Source organism: Felis catus, chromosome F2 (assembly GCF_018350175.1).
Source record: "Felis catus isolate Fca126 chromosome F2, F.catus_Fca126_mat1.0, whole genome shotgun sequence".
Classification (NCBI taxonomy): Eukaryota; Metazoa; Chordata; class Mammalia; order Carnivora; family Felidae; genus Felis; species Felis catus.
The window spans coordinates 27,653,480-27,678,491 of NC_058385.1; the positions used below are offsets into that span (position 1 = coordinate 27,653,480).

The 25,012-nt window shown below is 33.8% G+C and overlaps 2 protein-coding genes across 3 annotated transcripts in view; one reads left to right on the top strand and one right to left on the bottom strand.

Annotated features, from left to right (window-relative positions):
• The window catches only part of ZC2HC1A (zinc finger C2HC-type containing 1A), a 50,828-nt gene that overhangs the window by 15,638 nt on the left and 10,178 nt on the right, over positions 1-25,012 (top strand). Inside the window, exons 4-8 of one of the 2 annotated variants that reach the window (XM_045049754.1) lie at positions 4,832-4,973; positions 6,786-6,934; positions 14,216-14,315; positions 14,951-15,050; positions 24,101-24,217. In XM_045049754.1, the coding sequence (XP_044905689.1) occupies positions 4,832-4,973; positions 6,786-6,934; positions 14,216-14,315; positions 14,951-15,050; positions 24,101-24,217 (608 nt within the window). The remainder of the gene's footprint in view (positions 1-4,831; positions 4,974-6,785; positions 6,935-14,215; positions 14,316-14,950; positions 15,051-24,100; positions 24,218-25,012) is intronic. The other variant, XM_006943283.5, reaches the window with a different exon arrangement.
• The window catches only part of IL7 (interleukin 7), a 95,489-nt gene continuing 75,637 nt past the window's right edge, over positions 5,161-25,012 (bottom strand). Inside the window, exon 5 of the mRNA XM_045049755.1 lies at positions 5,161-5,364. Coding sequence (XP_044905690.1) covers positions 5,260-5,364 — 105 coding nt within the window. The 3' untranslated portion in view covers positions 5,161-5,259. The remainder of the gene's footprint in view (positions 5,365-25,012) is intronic.

Sequence of the window (25,012 nt, forward strand, 5' to 3'; positions counted from 1 at the left end):
GGGGCTTGGTATAACAGCTCCATTCTCCACTAGGTTGTGCTGCTTGGCTTGCTGGGGTAGATCAGTGTGATGCCTGTGTGCATGAGAAGTGGAAATGGCTTCACCCAGCTCCCTAGTCTCTGACACAGGAACTTGGCACTCTTCACCAACCAGCAATCAAGCACCCCTTCTTTGTTTCAGGCCTCCATCCACTCCTTGCCTCTGCCCTGTCCGTGTCCAACTTGTCCACTCGCCAGGCAGCACTTCCCTTTGGAGTTTTATCTCGGATAGGGTTTGTTTCAAATCCCCACACTTTAAAGACCTCTGCTTGGACTTGCACCAACTCTCTGGCAGAGAGTCTTGCTGAACAATGGCTGGGTGCCGGCTTGCCCCCAGAAAACATTCATGTGATCGCACAGCAGCAGAGGTTCAGAGATTATGGCAAATCACAATGCATAGCCAGTGCCAGGTTTCACCACACTCTGACGTGTTTGTCCCAATATCAGGAAACATGGCTACTCTCCAGGGTCCACTGGGACCTTTGCCTGTGAGAAAGCCATATGGCCTCTACCAAATGCACTCCAAGCGGGGGAACCATTTCTCCCCATGTGGCACATGAATCCCTCAGACCCCATTTCCTGCTCCTGGGGATTCGCCCTACTTTCTCCCAAGCTCTGCCAGGCACTGAGTCCCAGAACTTCAGACTCTGTACTCCACTGTTTATGGAATCTTGGTGGTATTGAAACCCTCTCCTTTCTTCACATTAGCAGTTATGGAGAACAAATTTCTTGTTCAGTCTCCTGTGAGTGTTTTCACTCTCTCTCAAGCTACTTTTGCAGGAATGGTTTTCTTGCATGATCCCGATGCACTGCACTCTCCCCCCTTACTCTTTCTCTGTTCTCTGCAAAAACAGCTCCCAGCCCTCCATGGCTTTTCTCTCCCCCGGTTCACCTCTCTGTACTGCACCCCTGCCGAGTTCTGTGGCTCAAGTACCCAGATTGTTGTGTTAATCCTCAGATCAGTTTCCTAGGTGTTCAAAATGGTTTGGTGCTGACCTAGCTGTGTTTCAGTGATGAGGCAAGCTGAGGGTCTCTATGCTGTCCCACCATCTTAACTCCTCCCCCTTGAAAATCTGTGTGTTAGAAGATTTAAACATCATAGTGTAGTTCTCTATCTGTATCAAGGAAATCCTACAAAATCATAAGCAGAGTCGAGTAAAGCAGATACAAACTCCGTTTTGGGAGAAACTAATCCACAGACTACAAAATATTTGTAAGGGCTGCCCAAAGCAACTGAATGCCAGGAGAACCTACCCACAGAGGAAGTGTAGGAAATTGCTGAGGGACCCATGGCCCAGAATGGGAACCTGCCACCTCAAAGGTGAAGGGTCTCCTCACCTTAAAGGTGACTCCTTATGTGAGAGGAGTCTAATCAGGAAGTATATATCCCTTGTTTACTATAGCCAAAGCAGGAACTGGGGTGAGTACAGGACCCTGGATGGCCAGGAAGTGGAATGAGCCTCGCTTAATTTGAACAAAAGCCAGAAAGGAGGAAGTAGGGAGAAGAGGCACAGAGTTGAAGAAGCCCAATGTCAGAAGATCTCCAAAAGCACTAATGAAAATAAAATACCCTTTCTGAAGGTAAGGGGCCCACTCTAAAGAGCTAGGTCCTATTTTTTTTGAAGTGGTTAGTATGGTTACTGAGGGAAGCATGGCTGGCAGCAGTAGCCTTCCTGGACCCATATTGTTTTAGAGAAGAATGAGAGGTGTGTCTTGTAATCATGGAGAGGCCTTATTTACATCTGTATCTACAAAGGACAAGAGAGCTGTTGGTTTGTGTAGCCTGGAAAGGGACTGTGGACCTCTCCTTCTCTGCAGAACCTCTTGTAAATAGCTGTACCAGGAAAACCTAATTCATTCAATGATGAATAATAATAAACCACACAAGTATGACATGAGAAAAAAGGTAGAGGAGAGCACCAAAACTTACCAGTAGATGAGTTATACTTATGGAGCAGATGAATGTTGTATTCAGACCTTTCACTATTAAATAAGAAACTTTAAAGGGTCAGTTATCTCCAGTATCTAAATTTGCTTGTATTTAGTTAAGGTTTTGCATCTATCTTCACGAGAGAAGTGAGTTTGTCATTTTCTTTCTATCAAATTTTTGTTGCTTTTGTAAACCTAATTGGAAAATTGTTCTCTTAGTTTTTTTTTTTTTTGAAAGAGTTTAAAAGATTGATGCTATTTCTTTTTCTTTTTTATTTGTTTAATTATTTTTAATATTATTTATTTATTTTGAGAGACACAGAGAGAGACAGCATGAGCAGGGAGGGATAGAGAGAGAGGGAGAGAGAGAACCTGACAGCACAGAGCTCGGCTCAATCTTATGAACTGTGAGATCATGACCTGAGCTGAAATCAAGAGCCGGCCACTCAACCAGCTGAGCCACCCAGGCACCTAATGCTATTTCTTTCTTAAATGTCTGTAAGAATTCAACAGTAAAGGCATCTGGGCCAGAAGTTGTCTTGAGGTTTTTAAATAATAGATTCATTAAAAAAAATTAATGTAAGACTGTTGTGATTTCCTGTTTCTTCTGGTATCCCTTTTGTGGTGTTTGTCAAGGATAGTGTTCATATAATGTGGTCGAATTTATTAGCATAAGGTACATTATAGCACATATCTTCATTTTTCCTCATGTTTATAAGAACTCTATCGTGTACTATTTTCCATTCCTTGGTATTTTGTGTTTTCTTTTTCTCCTTACTAGTCCTGCTTATTACTCTTTTTAAAGAACCATCTTTTGACTTTGCTGATTCAATGTATATTCTTGACTTAAAAAATAAAGACATAATAGAGATAGTTGGGTGTTTCAATAATATGACACAACTAAACCTATTGTAGCACAGGTGCCAGCATTAATGCATATGGAAAGATACTTAGAGGTGGCCTTTAAAGATAGGAACAAGATTAAACTCTAACCAATATAGTAATTGCTATAACAGACACAGTTAGATGTTAGATGCATAGAGATTAGAAAAGAGAAAGTAAAAGTAGCATTATTAGATGATATGCCTGGAAAACTCCAGAGAATCAACTGTTAAATGATTATAAACAGTAAGAGAAACCAGTGAAGTAATGAGATATAATGCTCATTATACAGAATTCTGAGATATACAGAAATTACTGAGTCTCATATGTCAAGAAACCCCTTGAAACATAAAAAAGAAAAGACTCTCTATAAAAAAATAACACAAAATAAAAAATATCTAGGAATTATATAGGTATAAGGTATAAGGTACACATTATGCCTTATAAGGTATGAGACTTCCACAAAGAATACTTTAAAAAAACTGAAAAACACAAACACTTCTTTAAATGGAAATATCTCATGTTTTTGGATAGGCAGGTTCAAAAAAATAAAGGTATTAAGTATTAAGTTCCTTAAGTTGTTTATGAATGCAGTGTTTAATTTTTTCAGTTAAAATATAGTTTAAAAAAGTTAGACAAGCTGATTCTAAAGTTCATATGGGAAAATGTACATAACAAGAATAACCAGAAAAGATTGAAAAAGAAGCAGCCTAAAGTAGGGTTATCCTATCAGGTATTAAACTAGTATTATATTATAAAGTCTTAACATTTAAAACACTGATACTAACACAAGGATAATCAGAACAGTGGAACAGAAGAGAAAGTTCAGAAATACCCAAATACAAAAGAGAATATGATAAAAGTGTTATCAGTTCAATAGTGAGAAAAGTCAATAAAGGATACTGAGACAGACAGCTGCATAGCCATGTTAAAAACAAGAAATAAAGTGGAATCCATACATCACACCATAACTCATGATAAATTCCAAATGAATGAAAGATTTAAAAATTTTAAGTAAAACCATGAAAATTCTGGGGGAGGGGGGTGCGGCAGGGAAACATGGGAAAATTCCATTTACCTTAGTGTGAGGTTGGGTCTTGCTAACAATGACTGCAAATCTGGAACTCATAAAAGAAACAAATAAACTATATTTTAAAAATAATTACTAATTTCAGAACAGCCTTAGACAAGCTCATAAGATAGCCACATTGCAGGGGAGGGCTGAAGCTAATCTCCTATAAAGAGTTAACTAGAAATTGTTAAAAATAAGACCAGTGACCCAACAGGTAGTTTGACTAGTCACATAAATGGTTCACAAAAAAAGCAGTGCAAATGATTCTTAATGATACGAAAAGATGCTCAACTCACTTTTTATAAGAGAAAAGCCAGCTAAAACCAAAGAGAGAAGTATTTTTCACCTCTCCAGTGAGTTAAAAAAAATAGAAGTTTAATAACATACTCTGTTGGAGAAAGCATAGGAAAATAGGGAAATTACCCTGTTAGTGGAGCTTAAATGGATGTAACACCTACAGAAGTCAATTTAGCAGTGTTTTTAACAATTACAATTGCATTTTAAAAATCACATATAATACAATTACATGAAGTTTATTTTTAAAATTATAAATTTGGGGAGAAAGTCACTAAAGGACTTCTAATAAGAGAACATTTAAAGTAACATAGCATTTCCTCAAGTTTTATTTCAGTTATTTTTTATTTTTTATTATTTTTTTTAATGTTTACTTATTTGAAGAGAGAGAGTGTGTGTGTGAATGCGAGTTGGGGAGGGACAGGGAGAGAGGGAGAGCGAATTCCAAAGTGGCCCCATGCTCAGCACATAGCCCAATGCAGGGCTACATCTCACTACCCTGAGATCATGACCGGAGTCAAAATCAAAATTAATGCTTAACCAACTGACCCATCCAGGCGCCCCTCAACTAATTAAAAAAATGTTTTGAAATGGGTTTTTCTTTATTTCTGTATAGCCTGAACCACCAAAGAAACCATCTAATTGGAGAAGAAAACATGAAGAATTCATTGCCACCATAAGAGCAGCTAAAGGCCTTGATCAGGCACTTAAAGAGGGTGGAAAACTTCCTCCTCCTCCTCCACCTTCTTATGATCCTGGTATGTGGAATATTGTTGACAGAAATGTTCATATGGAGAGGAAATACTGATCGAATTTTTATAAATTTAAATTGTTATTAAAGTTAGTTTATAATTATGGAACTTGATGAAGCATAATCTTTAAAAGTTTAACTATAAAATAATGCTGATTTTTTCAGACATTTAGGCTTATAAAGACACATCAGTGTTGAACATAGAAATTCATTACCTTTTTATTTCAATACTGTTATTTAAACATAAAGCATTATAATATCATTTGAAACATTATTATAGTCACTTTCAAATGTTAATATACCAGGAAATATTTGAAGATGCTCACTATCAATTGAAATGTAGTCATTTGGTAAGATTCAGATTGTTTTGTTGCCTGATGCCTTTGATATCTTCTTATCTGGGAAGGAAAAAAAACATACTGTTGTTTCTAAGAGGTACATGTTTATGTAGGGAAACCACCATAAAAATTCATTTACCTAAATTATGCCTTAATTTCATGTATTATTATACTTTCTTCATTAGGTAGATAAAATTTGCTTATCTGTTGTTACCAAAAGCAAGGTAAGATGCTGGCAACCTCATATAAGATACTGAGATATTGAAAGATTTAAAATAACACAATTGACACTTGGACATTGACTATTAGAGTAATCTGAAGAGGTAGTTATTTTAATATAACAAGTTAGCTGCATTAAATTGTGTTAGTATTGTGATTGAGATTTATTTCTCAGTAAAGAAAAGTCTTATAAAATAAGTCGGGGAGATGAAAAGTGCAGCATAGGGAAATAGAGTCAATAATATTGTAATTACATTGTATGCTGACAGATGGTAATTACACTTACTGTGGTGTGAATTGAGTAATGTACAGAATTGTGGAATCACTGTGTTGTACACCTGAAACTAATGTAACATTGTATGTCAGCTATACTTCAATAATATATATATATTTTTTAAAAGGAGTCCGGTAGAAAACCTAGATATGATCATTTTTAACGTTTTATTGTAGTGAAGAGGTTAACAAACTATTTCTATAAAGGGCCAGATCGTATCGTAATGAGGTATATTTTTATCTTATCTGTTGGAACTTCGAAGAGAAAATAAAACTGTATAAAGTCAAACTATTTCTTGACAGTTTTATCCTATTATTATCATTATTTATTATTATTATTTTTAGTGAGAGAGAGTGCTAACAAGGAAGAAGGGCAGAGGTGGGGAGAGAGAGAGAATCTCAAGCAGGCTCCATGCTTAGCATGGAGCCCAATGTGGAGCTCAATCCCACGACCTTGGGATGACCTGAGCCAAAATCAAGAGTTGGACACTCAACCAACTGAGCTACCCAGGCGCCCAACAGTTTTACTCTAATTAAAATGAAAAATTTTAACAGATGAGCTCAAATTTTAAAATTTATTTTTAATGTAATATGTTATTACTGCTTAATAACTTAGTCTCCAGTATAAAAATATGTATATATTGTGGAAACATATGATATATTATAAAGACAAAGAAGAAATCCTATTTTTCCTCTACTTATTCATTCTTTTGTACTAAGGATTTATGTTTTGGGTTTTGTTCCCCTCAAATAAGATTCTAAGCTGGGAGAAAATCAGAATTTACCATATGCTAGCAGACTTTTTTTCTTAAATGTCTTTACCAAGTTTAGTGGTCAGGTTGGGTGGTTATAAGGAAATAACAAGTTTTGTGTACCAAATATTATTGTTTTTGTTACACATATTGAATTACTGTCCACAAAAAACTTATAATTCCTTATGTTTCACTTTAAGAATTATGTTATTATTTTGTTTCTTTTTTCTGTTTTAGATTATATTCAGTGTCCATATTGCCAAAGGAGGTTTAATGAAAATGCAGCTGATAGACATATTAATTTCTGTAAAGAACAGGCAGCACGTATTAGTAACAAAGGCAAATTTTCTACTGATACCAAAGGAAAGGCAACTTCTCGGACACAGGTGAAATGTTCAATTATTTCTACAAATGAGAAAATGACTCAGTTTTACAGTTTTTTGCATATGCTTTACAGAACATTTGGCTATGATTTTCTCACCTGCTAAAATGTTTTATTACTGTTCAGGGACTTAGTAAGAAATTTGAGTGTTTAATTGATAACAAGTAATTAAAATTATTAATTTTAAATGGACTTGAGCTTATAGAGATTTGAAAATACACAGGTTGATAAAGGTATTAGGAAAAAGTAAGAAAACTAGTTAAAAGGTAGGTGAAGGAGATTCAGAGGAACCTAGTGGGGTTAGAAGAGTGAGAAAATGGCAGTAAAAATACACATTTGAAAATTATGTGAGTACTGAATGTTTCCATGTTATATGTGACCATACACATGAGAGAGTGAAGTCCTGGGGTCAAGACCAACTGCTATTTCTGAACTTTCAGGCAAGTACATAAGAGCCTTTTTTCTTCGTCTGTGAAGTAATCTACCTGATTTTTGTGAGAAGCAAATGAAATGGTGTATGTGAAAGCACCTCTAGAGCCATAAACCATGAAAGGATTTTGTTATATGAAATTTGTACAGCACTGTTGTTTTTCATTAAGCATATTATGACACAAAAACTTTGATAATGTCATACTTTTAAGCAAACTTCATTTTTCGCAAAGCTTTTATATACAGTTTATTTATTTTTTACTATATCTTTATGCCTAAAAACATGAGCATTTGGTTTGGAACTGAAAAGTCTATTAATTAATTTTGAACCATTTCACTTACTTTTCTCAGTATCACTGGCAAGAAAGTAGAAAGCACATCAGCTATTAATAATCACAAAAATATCAGTAACCCTTTTTATACCCTATCCAAATGCTGCTTCTATTTAAATATATAAACTACTCCTACATTTATTTAAATCTTCCTCTAAGATTTCTCTTGGGGCACCTGGGTGGCTCAGTTGGTTGGGCATTCGACTCTTGATCATGGCTTGAGTCTTGGTCTTAGGGTCATGAGTTCAAGCTCCATGTTGGGCTCTGTTCTGGGCATAGAGCCTACTTGAGGGAAAATAAATACAAGATTCTCTCAAAATGTACTATAATTTCTAAAAATTATTTGTTTTCTTTTCAGAATATCACATTTGTCTTCCTAGTTTATATGTGAACATAGGTAGCTCTCCTCTAATATGTATGTAAAATATCAGTCTATTTTCTTGCCCTTCTTTTCCCTTTCAAATTTCTCCTTCCATCTACTACCCTCACAGTTCTTCCTATGCAGTTCTGATTCACAGCCTAGAAAACAGATCTTTTATTTTCACTTTTATCTTCTCCCTGCTAGTACTGTAAATCTAATAGGCAGTAAATAATCATGAAATTCATTTTGTTTGTTACTTAGGAATAAAATATGGGATTAAAGGATGCCATTACAATGGGGAACCTTCTTGAGAAAAATCCATATTGAAGTTCTGTTAATATTATTGAGAATAGAACATTTCATTATTATTATCATCATTGTGAGGAAAGAACAGTGAAGAAAACTCATTTTGAAGAATTTCTAAAACAGATGTCAAACAACATTTATCTTTGACTTAAGACAGTTAAGATCATTAATATGATTTTTTTTCTTTAGTCATAATAATCAATAAAGGAAATAGAATAGAATGTGTGTGTTCCAACAACTTGGAGGCAATGATTATAAGTGTAAAATCCAGGTAGCTGATAGTTCTCACTTAAAGTGTATCAATTCTGATTCTATGCCCAGTCCTATATAGTCATTTCAGTTTTAGTCCATATTTTCTCATCTTTATTTATTCAAGAAATTTTTATTGAGTACCCTCTCTGAATTAGACACTTTACCAAGTACCTGGTCTACATTAGTAAACTAAATAGAATACTTTTCCTAAAGATGCTTAAAATGAATCCCTATCATATTTAGTAACTATAATCTGGCCCAGTTACAGCCCACTTTTTGACCCAGCTCTGATCAAAATAATGATAAAAATACAATGAAGATCTATTTCTAATAGGTAAAAACAATCTTTTCGTTTAATTTTCCATCATTCTTCATTAGGAATTTTAGCAAATTCTAGCAAATTCATGACATTTTACTTATTTATTTATGTATTTATAATGTTTATTTTTGAGAGAGAGGCAGAGCTTGAGCAGGGGAGGGGAGGGAGCAGAGAGAGAGAGAGAGGGAGACTCAGAATCTGAAGCAGACTCCAGGCTCTGAGCTGTCAGCACAGAACCTGATGCGGGGCTCTAACTCACAAACCATGAGATGCTTAACTGACTGAGCCACCTAGGTGCCTGATCAGGCACTGTGCCTGATCTTTCCCACCCTCCATAATCCAAACCTTCCATCCATCTCAACCGACTTAGTTCCCTACATGCTGTAAAATCTACCCTGATTTGGGTAGATTGGTTTCCCTCATATTTGCATCTATAAAATGGGGATAATATGTACCTACCTCATAACAGTTATCAAGAGCATTCAATGCAATAATGCCTATAGGTGTAATTTCTTCTTTTACTCATAGTTTATCCAAATGGGAGTCATTAACTTCCAGATCTTGGTGTTCCTCTAGATGTTTATTGCTAGTTTGTTGTTGTTGTTGTTGTTTACTTAATTCTTTTATGGTGTGAGAACATACTTGGTAAGATTTTCATCTTATTGAGATTTGTTTTATTGCCTAGCATATGGTCTTTTTGGTGAATGTTTCTACAGTCTTCAACTGTGATTGTGACTTTTTCAGTATTACTAATTTGCCAGTTTTTGGTTCAAGTATTTCGAATCTGGCAGCTTCAAACTGTCGATTGAAGTATTTAGGCATTTACACTCAATATAATTATTGATGTTTGTGGTGAATAGACCATGTTGCTGTCTGTTTTCTATTTTTGTCTTTTAAAAAATATTTTTTAAAGTTTATTTATTTATTTGGCAAGAGAGAGACAGAGAGTGCCAGCAGGGGAGGGACAGAAAGAGAGCAGGGGGAGAGAGAATCCCAAGCAGGCTCCATGCCGTCAGTTCAAAGCCTGGTGCAAGGCTCAGACCCACAAAGTGTGAGATCATTACCTGAGCCAAAACCGAGTCAGATGCTTAACCCACGGAGCCACCCAGGTGCCCCCCCCCCTTTATTAAATTTTTCTGGTACTTCTTCCTTGCTTCTTTTGTCTTAGTGAAAGACATTTTATTTTCCCTATTGGTTTTTAAGCTATAAATCATCATATTTTTTAAAAATGGTTACTCTGGGAATAACAAAATGCATCTTTAACTTATCCATATCTGTGGATATTTCCATATATCTCTTACTAGTCTTAATTTATTGTTATATATATGTAACTCTATAGCCTTATAAACTGATCGATATTCCTGATATGTGCTGTATTACAGTGTTCTACTTACACCTTTAAAAGTCATCTGTCTTTTAAAGAAATTAGGAGAATAAAGTAAATATATAGTCATTTATATATGTATACACACATGAATATTTATGCACACATGCATATACTTTTTTTTCTTCTGCTGCCGCCTCATATGCATATTGTATTTAACTTACATACTACTTACTCATATATTATAATTTTCAGATTTCTTCTTGTAATCTCAGTCACCATATAATGTCATTTTCTTTCAACCTGAAGAAGCTTCTTGAGCCTTCCAAGAGTGCAGATATACTAGAAGGGAATTTTCTGGTTTTGGATATCTGAAAAAATGCCCGATTTTGCCTTCATTTCTTTGTTGAGATTCTCTGTGCGTTCATTCACTATTACCATATTTTCCTTTAATTCGTGTGTATGTATTCCTTTACTTTTTGAACGTATTTGTAAGTAAATGTTTTGAAGGTCTTTTTAGCTTCTAAATCTAATACACCTGTGCCCATTTAGGTCCATTTTTGTTGACTGTTTTTGCCAAATAAATATGGGTCATGCTTTTCTCTTTCCTTTTCCCTTTTCTTTCATTGCCGCCCCCTTTCCCTTCCCTGTTCCTTTCCCTTTCCTGCAGTTAAACCTAGAATACACAGTTACCAGTTTTCTAGAATTACTTTTGGATGGTTTCCAGTTTCTTAGCATCTTATTTTTTTTAAGATACTTTTTAAAAAATTATTATCTATAGGAGAGTTAAACATATGTTTTACGTCCCCGCCATTGAGTTTGTAATCTGTTATTATTTTTTTAATTTGATTGTTTGATTTGTATTTGATTATTTTTCTAATTTCCTATGTTATTTTGATTGTTTCCAATTCCCTCTCTGTATTTCAGAGTTGTCTTTTATTTAAGTGTCGTAAACATAATTGTTTTCTTTTATGTATATAATTGTGATATCATTTGATTTTTATGGATATGTTCTTGCTTTTTTTCATTTATGATTTCTTATATCATTATATACATAATTATTATTGATCATTTGGTGCTTATTGCCCTTAAAAATTATTCATGAGAATTATTCATGTGAAGAGGCTTTTTATTTGTTTCTTCCAGGTATCTAAGAGTACTGCCACTGTGAAAGCACTTTTAAATTATTGGTTTTAGTTTGCCTGACCACCTAGTAATGCAGATTTATACAGCAAATCCATGTGATGGCCAGACTTGTTATAATCTCAAATGGTGTTGGCCTACCACTTTATTTTTTTCTTTCTGTTATTCTGTGCTTATAAAGTGTTTTTTTTTTTTATACTTTCCTGAGCATTTTTACTTTTTAGTTGAAAGGTCAATCCAAATAGTGCCTTCTACTATGTTATTAAAAATGAATGCCCTCTATGTTCTTTAAGCTCTTTCCAATTTCAAGAAAAAGTCTTTGTAAACATAAATATTTCACTAAGGAAATTTATTAGATTTGTGACCATATAAAAACACATGAAATAATAAACTAACAAATGCATATTTAATGAATGAGAAAAATATGTATTAAATATAACTATAAAAATAGTGTGATTTTGGTGTTTTTTTGTTTTGTTTTTCTGATGACTGAAATGGATTTGTATAAAATGGTTGATAGCTAGAGTCATCCCGAAAACCTTTATTATACCAGTAGAATTTCAGCTAGCTGTAGAACAAAGGAAATACAGCTCAGTAAGGAAGGAGTCAGATTATCTAGGTCAGGGGAACAGCAAGTTACTGAGAGGCAGGCGAATATGGTTTAAACATGCATTCAGAGTAGTATGAGGATTCAGTAAAGAAACAAACCTGACTAGTTCTGGTCAAAAGTAAAAGGAAATATTATAGGAGATAGATGAGATTAGTCTACGTTTTGGATATCTCAGGAAACCTTGACAAAAAAATTGGGTAAAACAATAGGAGGCCTAATATAGAGAGGGGAAAAACAGAGCACCTTTTGAAATAAATTTATTTTCTAGTTGTACACCATTAAGTTAATTTCTAATATGTGCATAAAAATATTTACTCCTCAGTATGTAATGGTACCAAAGCTCTTCCCACCCATGCCCAGCCTAAAGATTTGACTTCTCTGTATGTAATATGCTGTACCAGTTCCCTTTGTCTATGCTAATTGTTTTGTTATTATTATTTTTTTTTTTTTGGTAGCTCACAGAATATGAGTGGCTCACCAGTCCTGTTTCTTAATCCAGTTTTACTGAGCCTATTTTTAGTAGACATGCCTCATATTTTAACAGGTCTTTGTTAGGGCTTGTTTTCCATATTGTTGTTAGCTTTAAAATCTTTCCTAATGCCTTCATTGGTATTTTAGTGGGAGAGACCAATACTAATCAGATGCCCTTTTAAATACTGGAAACACCTCTTGGGTTTTGAGAGAAACCGTATCTTTATATGGCTTAGCTCCAAATGATCCTAGTCATTTGTTCATTTGAAAGTTATTGAAGGTTTTCTAAGTGTCAAGTGCTTAAAAAAGTTTAATCTCTTGCATAGTAGTGCCAGATGTGCATGGAATGTGTGTGTGTGTGTGTGGGGAGGGGGAAGAGAGACCCTTTCATCAAGATTTATTTTCATTAAAAGGTCACATAGTAAAATTTGATGGGTGTAATGTTTGACTTTAAAATTTATGTTTAGCTAGCAATTTTTAGTAGTAGTGCTTCTTAACTTTCATACTGATTATTGGTTATAAAATATGATTTGATTTTTGAAAATTAGGTTTAAAACCAGTTTTCACATGAAGTCCTAAGCAGTCTAAATATGTGTTGGGCTAAATCTCAAGTATAGTAAGCACTTTATAGTTGAAGGGCTAGAACTGAATGGCATGAGTCTTAATTCCTGTTCTGTGATTATGTTGGAGTGTTACTGTGGGAAAGTTCATTTCATTATATTGGAGCAGGTGATCAATTAGATACTTTATTTTTATTTTTATTTTATTTTATTTTTAATTTTTTTTAATGTTTTATTCATTTTCTGAGAGAGAGAGAGAGAGAGCAGGGAAGGGGCAGAGAGAGAGAGGGAGACACAGAATCCAAAGCAGGCTCCACGGCCTAAAATTAATGATATCTCTTTAGAGAGTGGAGAAAAAAATAAATACTCTATCTTTTCTCAACCTATATTCTATTCATCTAACATCTGGTGAGGATAGTGAAGCCAAAATTAGCTCTTTCTCTTTGCATTCAGGAAATCCATAAGGCAGCTATTGTTAAAACTTATCCAAACTTATTTGTAATCTTATGAATTATTATCAGTAGAAAATTTTGCTGGAGGGGCTCCTGGGTGGTGCAGTCGGTTAAGCGTCCGTCTTCAGCCAGGTCATGATCTCACGGTCCGTGAGTTCGAGCCCCGCGTCAGGCTCTGGGCTGATGGCTCAGAGCCTGGAGCTTGTTTCCGATTCTGTGTCTCCCTCTCTCTCTGCCCCTCCCCGTTCATGCTCTGTCTCTCTCTGTCCCAAAAATAAATAAACGTTGAAAATATGGCTGGATTATGTATGTGAAATATAAAACCATGCTCAGGAATATGTAAAAATTTTGACTTTTAAATCTGCACTACTAAGTGAGCATCATTGGGTGTTTCTTTTTCTATTAATATTTGGCATTTAAAATCTTAACATTGAAGAAATTTTTTCCATTTGACCTTTTTTCCCCTGTGAACTGAGTAAAGCTGTTCTTAGTTTATTTTAGCAGTGCAATATCTGAGCCAAACTTTTAGTATACTAGTTTTGAGAGCGAATGTATTTTGGGAAACCTCTCTCTGAGATGATGTATTTTAATCTATACTCTCTCAATTTGAGTAATTCAGTACCTAATAAAAAGTTGCTCATTTCAGGGTATGGGAGCTTTTGAAATGCTAGTTTACAATCCATAATCAAAAAGTGATGTTGATAAAATATTTTTTCATTATTTTAGTATAAGCCGCCTGCACTTAAAAAGTCAAATTCTCCTGGAACTGCACCATCAGGATCTTCACGATTACCACAACCAAGTGGCACTAGCAAAACTGTTGTAGGTAATGAGTTCCATAAAATAATTTGACTTTTTTGGGGGGTAGAGAGTAAAGATGGAAATTAAGAGAGTGTTCTGTTTTGGATTATTAAAATAGATTTATAATTTGGAAGAGATGTGGAGGATAAATAATTCTTTGTGGGTAAAAGTAAAGTAATTTTCAATAACTTCTACTTAGGATATTTTATAGTACTTTTTTTCCCCACCTTAAATGTCTGTCCTTGATATTTTTACTGATACATAACCTGTCAGAGTCAACCTGTCTGATCAACCAAGTTCTTTTCTTGATTCTTTAACCACAGCATTTTCCACTTATTTCTATATGTACTGCTCTAAACTTGACAGTTGTCCTAATAGACACGTTTAATGGTTTGAAGAAGATATTGATTAACTGAAGTGTACCTTTATTTATACATAAATTGTAATAAAGGAATATGGAAATTTTAAACGAATGATGTTATATGTTGTTCTCTGGAAATTTCATTAAAAAAAACCATTTTCTTAGTTGATAACTTGTTTTGATTTATTGCCACAAAGATTCATCGTGACTAAAGCATCGTTTTCCTTGTCAGATTCTCTGTTTCATGTGATTTTTCTCTTTCAGTCTGTTGTTAAAACTAATACCTTTTTTATTATAAGGTGTGCCTTCAGGTAAAGCGTCCTCAGTTAGCAGCTCTTTGGGAAGCAAACTTCAGACCTTATCTCCCTCCCATAAAGGGATAGCAGCTCCTCATGTAGGGTAAGTCAGTTTGAATTTAATTGATTAGTGATACGTGTGTGTGTGTATGTGGATATATACATATATATGTATACATATGTGTATGTATATGTGTACATGTGTGTGTATGTATGTATGTATGTATGTAAGTGATGCCAAAGTTTTATGTTTAGATAATTGGCCTTTTTATTAACCTTGATTTTCTTTCTAAATTTCATTTGTCTTTTAATATATTGTTGTTCAGGGGCACATACACTACTGTTCAGTGTCTAAATTAGGATTACCATTTTGCAAAAAAATCTAGTAGCATGTATCAAGAGCCCAAAACACATTCATATATTCAGTTGAATAATTTTACTTCTGGGAATCTAGTCTAAGGAAATCATTTGAAATACAGAAGATTTTTGTAATAACCATTTTTTATTAAAAATTATGTATCAGGCACTGTGCTAGACATTTTTCACATATTTTTATTAAAACCACCCCACCATCATAGGATGAGGGGATCAGAGAAGCAAAGTAATTTGCTTGAAGCCACACAGCTATTAAGAGTCGGAAGCAGGATACCAATTGGAGTCTCTTTGGCTGTAAACATTAGTTTCTTTTCATATGGTTTTATTACAACGTAAAAAAATAAAATCAAACCACCTAAGTTTCTAGCTTTTGTTTGAATAGAAAATTATGAAAATCTACACAGGGATATTATACCACCATAAACTGTATATAAATTTTAAGGAGATGATTCTATTATTATAGGAGAGGAATGTAGGATATAAACTCCATGTATACTGTGATAGAAGCTATAAAAATGCATGTAGACAAAATATGCTGAAATATTAACAGTGGATGATTATTTTCTATTTAGTAGACTTGTTAAATACTTTTTATCTTTCTACAGTCTTATATACATGGGTTTTAAGAAAGTAGTATAATTAAGCTTTCCACAATTATTTTACGTTAATGTGGGAAAATTTTGTTTGTAACACCACAGATTTTAAACATCCTCCTATCTCAGTAGAAACTCTTTTTCTCTCTCATTTTGATAAATCAGAAAATTAAGGGTTACCACGTGATCATTAGAATGAGAGCTTATGGGGCAGCTGGGTGGCTCAGTTCGTGAATTCTCCGACTTTGGCTCAGGTCATGATCTCACGGTTCGTGAGTTCGATCCCCACGTTGAGCTCTGTGCTGACAGCTCAGAGCCTGGAGCCTGCTTCAGATTCTGTGTCTTTCTCTCTGCCCCTGCCTGCCTCGCTCACATTCTGTTTCTCTCTCTCTCTCTCTCAAAAATAAATAAACATTAAAAAATTTCAAAAAAAAATAAGAATGAGAGCTTATGTCTATACAGATACTAATAAAGTTGATTTAGGAAATATAACACACATATTTTCAGATATGGGTTATCATTTTTGTTTTTAATGTAGGAAATATATAGAGAGTTATCTATAAAGTAAGAGTAACTATCTCCCTCCAACTCCCTAATTTGGACTACATAGAAAGCACAAAATCTAAATTAAGTTAATGTAAGTATCATTGTAGAAAAAGAAAAAGTCAGCTAACAAGATCTGATTAGTTACATGTTTTTTTTTCTTTTTATTGTGCTTCCATAAAGAAGACACAGGCTATCCTTAAGAAAGAGGTTATCAGAACAGGTGGTTAAAAAGTAGGAAGTTGGGTTGTAAAAAACGATTTTATGATATTTTTTTAGTTTCTCTATTGAATTGACTCAGATAATTTTTAATTAAAGTGTAGACAGTAATATATGCATTTTAACTTTTACAAAGCTTTTTTTACCATATCACAGAGCTGCCTTCCATGTTGTGTTATAGTTTCATTTACAGTTGTTCATGAATTAAAAGCTCATATTTTTTTACTGCCTTTCCTCTCCTACTAGTAATTTTATCTGTTGGCAATATTAAGTTGTCCTGACACCCTACCCTGTATTCTTAATAGGGCATGTTAAACTGGCAGGTGTAATGAAAAGGGGCACTGCCTTTGGATTAGAAAGTTAGGCTTCTAGATCCTACTTTGCCACTGAATAGCCATATAACTTTGTGCATATCTCCTCTGTCTCACTCAACTGATCTAAGAAACTCTGATCAACATTTATATAATCCTGAGGAGAAAATTTGTTTTTACTAACAATTAGCAAAGACTTTGAGCACAGTAATTTTATAAATTATGCACTGCTTACAATGCCATGAAGATTTAAAATGTCTGGTTGTCTCACATGGTATTAAACTGTCAAACATAACTGTGTAAATGTCAATTGTCCATTTTATATATAGTCCTTACATGTTAGAAGAATGTTTCCAACTACTGCCAAAGACCTTTGGTGTTTGCTTGTGGCCAGTATGTTACCATATTAACTGGAACATTACTATATTACTATATTAAGTAGAACCATTCATTGCTACCTGTTTAGTGTCAGAGTTCATTTTTTTTTTTAATTATTGAGTGTATTGTTATTTATTGATTATGTTGATTTATACTTTTCCTTTGCTAGATCGTAAGCTCTCTGGCCAAAGCTCATGTGTCTGTCTGTCTTGCTTACAAATGTAACTATAAAATGTAGTTTAATGCCTGGCATAGAGGCACATAATAAATTTTTGGTGAATGAATGAAACAAAAAATGAAATAATAAGTTAAATCCCTTATTTGTTAACCTATTGGCACAGCATAGAACCATGGTCCTGATAGTGGTAGGATATTACTTGAAGTTTGTATGGCACTCATTATTTCCATTGACAAAGATGATTCAGGATTGAGTAAAGGTAGAATTAAGGCATTTGGTTAGCTACGATGTTCAAGAAATTGAGCACCTTCTGATGTTAATGAAACAATCATTTCCGTAGCTTGGGATTGTTTAATGCCTTGTGTATATAATCTTGATTGCTACCAGCTTTAATCATGTATAACAGTGATGTGTAATATTTAGCAGATATTGGACTCATACTACAGAAAAATTTTATCTTGGAAAAATTCTCATATATTTGGTAATTTCTAGATAATCTGTGGGTCAGCTGATTTTATCAGATTTTTTTAAAGCAAAAACTATTCTCAATGGAAAAAATGTTCCTTTATTGTAAAAGATGATTATCTTTAATCCCAGGAAATTTTAGAAGTATGATGAAATGCAAAGCTTTTAAATAAATACTGCCACATTTGAATTGTGTCACAGAATGTACAGTCATGCCTTGAGGTTTGTGCTTTCATAATGGCTAATTACCAGCTTAAGTGGATATTTTAGCCGATAATTTTCAATAGGTAAAATACTAAATATCAAAGACTTAACTTCTTTTCAGTTACTATGAAAAACAGACATTTACTTTGGAGATAGGCTGTTATACATGTAGTGAAACTAGAGCAATGGAATGCATTTAAGGAGCATTTTTTAATAAATTGAATTTGGTTTCCTTTACTTTAATTATATTGATAAAAGTAAGAAACCGATATCTAAATTTTAAGTACATTTTTGTAGAAGTGGAAATAGGCCTTTCTCATAAGCCAAACTTTTGATATGTGTGAATTGATTTTGCGTGGAACACTGTAAATTTTTATGAATTTCATTGTCATTTATTACTGAACTAGAAATGCCTTAAAAAACCAGAATTGCAGGGGCGCCTGGGTGGCGCAGTCGGTTAAGCGTCCGACTTCAGCCAGGTCACGATCTCGCGGTCCGTGAGTTCGAGCCCCGCGTCAGGCTCTGGGCTGATGGCTCGGAGCCTGGAGCCTGTTTCCGATTCTGTGTCTCCCTCTCTCTCTGCCCCTCCCCCGTTCATGCTCTGTCTCTCTCTGTCCCAAAAATAAATAAACGTTGAAAAAAAAAATTAAAAAAAAAAACAAAACCAGAATTGCAGAGTTTGGCTTCTTATATGGACAACAGTGATTGAGGCTATTGGTTTAGGGAAACTAACTTTGCCCTATATATAGGATTTGATGAGTTTAGGGTCAAAAATAGAAGTATAACACACTTAAAAACTTGGAGTGCCTCAGAACATCCTAACTTTGGGAGTCTACACAGACACAAAATACAAACCGTTAATTTTTCCCAATATTCTTTAAGAAGTCACCTTTTTATTATACCTACTCTGCTTGCTATAGTGTTAAAAGACTGTATTTTTTTTACATATTTCCTGAGTAATTTGCTCTCATGGTATCAACAATAAACCAGGACCTTCTCAAGGTTAATATTTATTTCAAATTAAAACCTATTTCAGTAGGTTGATATCATTGCCAAATATTTCTTAAGATGGGAATTCATACTCAGCTATGAATATTATGAAAAATTGCAAAAGTATTATTCCTTTTTAGGTACACTCCTTATATTGTGGCAGTTGATGCAATACAGATAGTAATTTTAAATTAAAAAGTCCTAGTCAAAATTACAGTTTAGTATCTATAGAAATGTATTATTAGCTTGGCAAAAAGTAATGTATACTTGTCTGGGATTATAAGTAATGTAGTGATACCCATCGTAACCCTTTCATATATGGTAAAACTTTAAAAATCATCACTGAGATCTGCTCTTCATTTACATTTTCAAAATCTTAAAATACTGGCATCCTCTCATATATGGAGTTTCTATATTTTAGATCAGGTAGTCTTCTTGAACTATGGCCTGAGAGCCAAATCTTGCCCACAACTGTTTTATTGGAACATGGCCACACCATGTATTATGTATTGTATTGTCTGTGGCTACTTTTATGCTACAGTAGTGCAGATAGTATTTGTGACAAAGCATAGCCCATAAGGCCTAGAATACTTACTGGTTGGCCCTTCATAGGAAAAGTTTGCCATTCTGTATTTTAGAATAAGCAAATTATCATAGTGATTAGACATTTATAATTTGAAAGTATGGATTTTAAGGATTCTTTATTCCCAAAGTTAGAACTTTTTTTTTTTTCGGTTATGTGGAATATCTGGAAACTTTGACCATTGATTAGAGGTCCATGGAACCAAAGGATTTTTTAACTTTTACTAACCCAGCACATTTGTGTGCTTGTATTAAAAGAACAGTGAGAAATTGAAAATATACTTTCATGTTGACTCTGATGAAATCTAAGTGCCAATTTAAGGGCATATCCTTGAATTTCATGTGGGATTGAAACCGTATGTTATGTGTATCAGGTTGCTTTGTCTGCACTAGATGTATGCTATGTGTGTGCGCTTAGTTGACTTCAAAATATCATCTTCTGTTTTCCTTAGCAGTAGCAAGACTATTTCTACTGTTGAATGGATTAGTTTATTTCTGCCTTAATTTCTTTTAGCCCTTGGGTATATAATTGACATCACCAGTTGGAACCTTTAAAAGAAAAATAGCATAGAAGCACTCTAAAAACATTGATACTGATAGTTCCATAATGGATTAGTATCAGATTGAAATTATATTGCTCAAACTTTGTGAATAATCTAAAAATACCTAATAGATAATTTACTTTCCCCAGATTTATTCTCAAAGTAACCCCGGGTGTATAAATTCAGTGTTAACATCAATAAAGGTGAATTTTTTTCATAGCTTTGAACATCTAATGCCCCTGAGGTCAGAATAAAACATTAAATAGACACAGGCTTCCAGGTTCCTAAACTCATTTTATTTGCTTCCTTAAGTCAGTTGCTGATGATTTGCACAACCAAGAAAGATAAAGAGAAGAAACTTCGACCAAAGAGCAATCTGCTGGGGTGAACCCTTTAAATTCCTTTTGAAAACATGTTACTACTTTTGCAAAGATTTTAATTTATTTCCAAATATCCCTTCATCTTGTTGCTGCTTTGACTTATCTTTAGTGCTGTCGGAGGTTGAAAAACAGAATGAAGGGATTTGATATAAAAAGAAATGTGAGTAGAGAAGTGTTCATGCTCAGTGAAATAAATACGCAGATGGTACACGAGAAATCATCTGTTATATCTTATGATCTGGGTTAGTTTAGGGAAAGATTTAACTATTTGAAAGGTCTTCTTTCATAAACTAATAATTTTTAAATTTACATAATAGCCTCAATGTCGATTTTTTTTTAAAGGTTTATTTATATTTAGTGAGAGGGAGAGAGAGAATCCCAAGCAGGCTCGATGTTGTCAGCACAGAGCCCAGCACTGGCCTTAACTCATGAACCATGAGATCATGACCTGAACCAAACTCAAGAGTCAGATGCTTAACCAACTGAGCGACCCAGGTGCCCCCCAGTGTTGATTATTATTACATGGCCAAAAAATATATGTAATCGAGATTTTATATATAAAAATATATTTAATATATAAAGTTTACATATAAATAAATTTATAAAAATACTATAGTTTATAAAGTAAGTACATTATATATAAATTTTTATGTGTGGTATATATATAATCTTGATTACATTATGGGGATTTATAAATTTTGTTTTTGCTTATACCTTGATAACATAGCATAACAATAGCAAGTTATACAAGAGCATAAGTTTAAGTGAACTGAGTTTAGGAATAACATTTGCTGGGGCACCTGGGTGGCTCAGTTGGATAAGTGTCCAACTCTTGATTTTGACAGATTCAACTCTTGAATCTGACAGTTCATAGATCAAGCCCCGTGTCAGGCTTTGCACTAACAGTGCAGAATGTGCTTGGGATTTTCTCCCTCCCTCTCTCTCTGCCTCTCCCCTGTGTTCTCTTTCTTTCTTTCTCTCTCTCTCTCTCTCTCCCAAAATAAATAAATAAACTTAAAAATAAGAATTGGATTTACTGACATTCAGCTAAAGTAATATTTGAATTGTGTCTGTGTGTGTATATGTATATACATAAACATATACATAGGTAGATAGGTCAACTGAGTTAAAATTTATGACACAGGTATATGGGCCATGAAACAAATCCTTATTGGAAACTGACATTCAATTAGATTTTCAAAATCTGAAAATACTGGTTAATTCTCATATATGAAAAATTTGTAATACTCACATTAGATAATTACCTTTAGATTTTATTAGAGTTTATACATCTCCTTTATCAAATTGAACTTTGTTGTGTCATATGTCAGATTTGAATAGTTCTTACCCTATTAGAAAAATTTGTTTTAAAAATGTAGTTTAAAATTTTCTAAATCTTAATTTCAGTAATTTCTGAGAAAGAAAATAAGATCTTTCATTCTTTATTCTGAAGACACAGATATCTTTTGTAAAATAACCACTATTTGTAACACTAAAGTTTTGATAATTGTTAAGCAATTCAAAGAAAAATCTGATTTTTACTAAGTTTTTACTGACATTTACTAAATAGTGAAATTAATAATCTTTTACAGATGAAACCTAATTTTAATTTCAAACATTTTAGAAATTATGTAAAATATATATATTTAATGAAGGTATTTTTTAAGAAGTTTTTTGAGTATAGTTGACACATAGTGTCACATTAGTTTCAGGTACACAACATAGCGATTCAACTTCTCTATATGTTATGCTGTGCTCACCACAGATGTAGCTACCAGCTGTCACCATTCAACACAATATTGACTATATTCCTGAAGCTGTGCCTTTTGTTCTTGTGACTTATTCATTCCATAACTGGAAGCCTGTATCTCCCGCTCCCCTTCACCCATTTGCCCTTTTTCCCACCTCCAACCCCCCTGGCAACCATCAGTTCTTCTCTGTATTTATAGATTTGATTCTGCTCTTTGTGTGTTTATTCATTTGATTTTTAGATTCCACATATGAGTAAAATCGTATGGTATTTGTCTTTCTTAGTGTGACTTACTTCATTCAGCATAATGCACTCTAGGTCCATCTGTGTTGTCTCAAATGGTGCAGGCTTATCCTTTTTATGGCTAGGTAATATTCCTGTGTGCACGTGTGTGTGTGTGTGTGTGTGTGTGTGTGTGTGTGTGTCTGTGTGTGTGTACCCCACATCTTATTGAAGGCATTTTTTAAAAAACTTTAGAGTGTTTTAAATATTGTGATGTAAACACCTAATATAAGCACCACCACCTGCAAAGCATTAATACCAACTTTCACAGCGAAATATCTGCTATGTATAGGATACTGAAAAAACATTAAAATGTATAAAATGTGTCCCTCTATAGAGACCCTTATAATCAAGAGCAATGAACGGATTCTTTTTAGACACTAAATTCTGCACAAACAAGATCAGTTTTGTTTCATTTACCGGGATATCCCCAGAATGTAGCATAGTGCCTGATACATAGTAGGTGCTCAGGATTTGTAGAGTCAGTGAGTAAATGGAAGATTAAGTGGAGTAAACAAGCCTTTTTAAGAGTATCCTTTTTAAGTTAATGAGCATTGATGTATTATTCAGTAGTCACTTTCCTATTTTAATTTTTCCTGGTCCCTACCATGAATGGATATTGGTTGGTGATAGTATGTAGGATTTAATTATTTGGTTGATGTAAAACAATGACATTTCAACAAACCTGCAGTCTTCCATCTGGAGGAAAAACTTCAGATGACATGGCCACTTAACATTTCTACATGTGATATTTCAGACTTGCCATCCATTTTTTTTTCCCACTATATTATGCTTTACCTTTCTCTGTATAAATTTTAGAAATAATCATTCTTTGTTAGAAAGTCAGGGGTAAAGATATATATAATTTATTTGATTCCTTTATATTTGGAATTTTAAAATGCAGAGGAAATTATAAAATAATAAAGAAGAAAAAACAACTTACTATGAAATCAGGAAACGTGGAAATTAGATTATTTGTGAACTCCATAAGAACAAACATCAAATCAGTCTTATTTACCAGAATAATAACTTTTCTAGCTCTACAAGTTTTATTTGAAATGGCCATTGTCCTTCTTAACTTGCTTTATTGATTCCATTGCCCTGCTATATAAAAATGTGACATTTCTTGGATGTTCCTCAAAATTGGCAGGGTGGTCTTCCTCGTCAGAATTTCCTATCTAATAGTAGACTTTGTATGAACTGAGGATTCTTTCTGATAATCCTTACCCTGGCAGTCTGATAATTTAGAGCTTGGTGGGTAGATTTCTGATGAATAAGAATAATGTTAAAAATATTTTCTTAATATAAAGAAACAAACAGTAGCAATCTCCTTATGGGTACACCTTTATATATTTTAATAGTAAGATGGACAAGTTAGGCCCTCCACTTCGAACTGGAAGACATGTGCAAAGGTTGTATGACAGTGATACAAAATCAGACAGTGCCATCAAAAGACATGAGTTATTACCCATTTACAAGTAAGTATTTGTAACTCAGTTTGGTTAATCGTTTTCAGATATTTCCTTAAAGGCTTTATGTAATTGAATATTATAAACTTATACATTCCTATACTTAAAAAATCTTTCTTTAATCATTTGTAAGCCTAGAAGTGCTAAATAATCTTCTAGGATTTAAAACACTGATGTTAGATGAGCATTTCTGTTCTACATAAAGCTGGTTTTAGCATACATTTGTTTACATTAAATTTTAACTTTTAGAGGATTGAAATAGCCACCTTCAATAATTGTTATTTTTATGAAGCTTTCTTTTAGAAGCAATATTTTTAAAAAGAAGAGAATAGGGGATATTATGCCCTACATAATGTGTAATATTCCTGTATTATTTTTTAGTTAGATAATTATTATAAAAAGGCAGAAAAAAGATTTTAGAAAACATTTGGTCCAGGAATTCTCATCCTTTTGGTTACATGGTTACAAATAACACATGAAACTGGGAAAGGATAAGACACTGCCAGGTACACTCCCCTCTCTGTACTGGCCTAGAAAGCGGAGAAGAGTGGCAAGTGCTGATGGCAGTCATCTTGGAACTCTTCCACATAAGTCTTCAGGGTTTTCTAGTTTGGGCTCCAACTCCCAAGTCTAGCCCTCTCATTTTAAAATGATGAAATTAGAATCTGATAAATTACTTATTGAAGTTGAAATGTGTATTATTCATCAGAATTCACTTACTTAACTTTTAAACCGATGCCTGCTACAGCATTCTCTTACCATGTATGAAAAGTAAGAATAAATTTAAATGTAAAATAAAGTAAA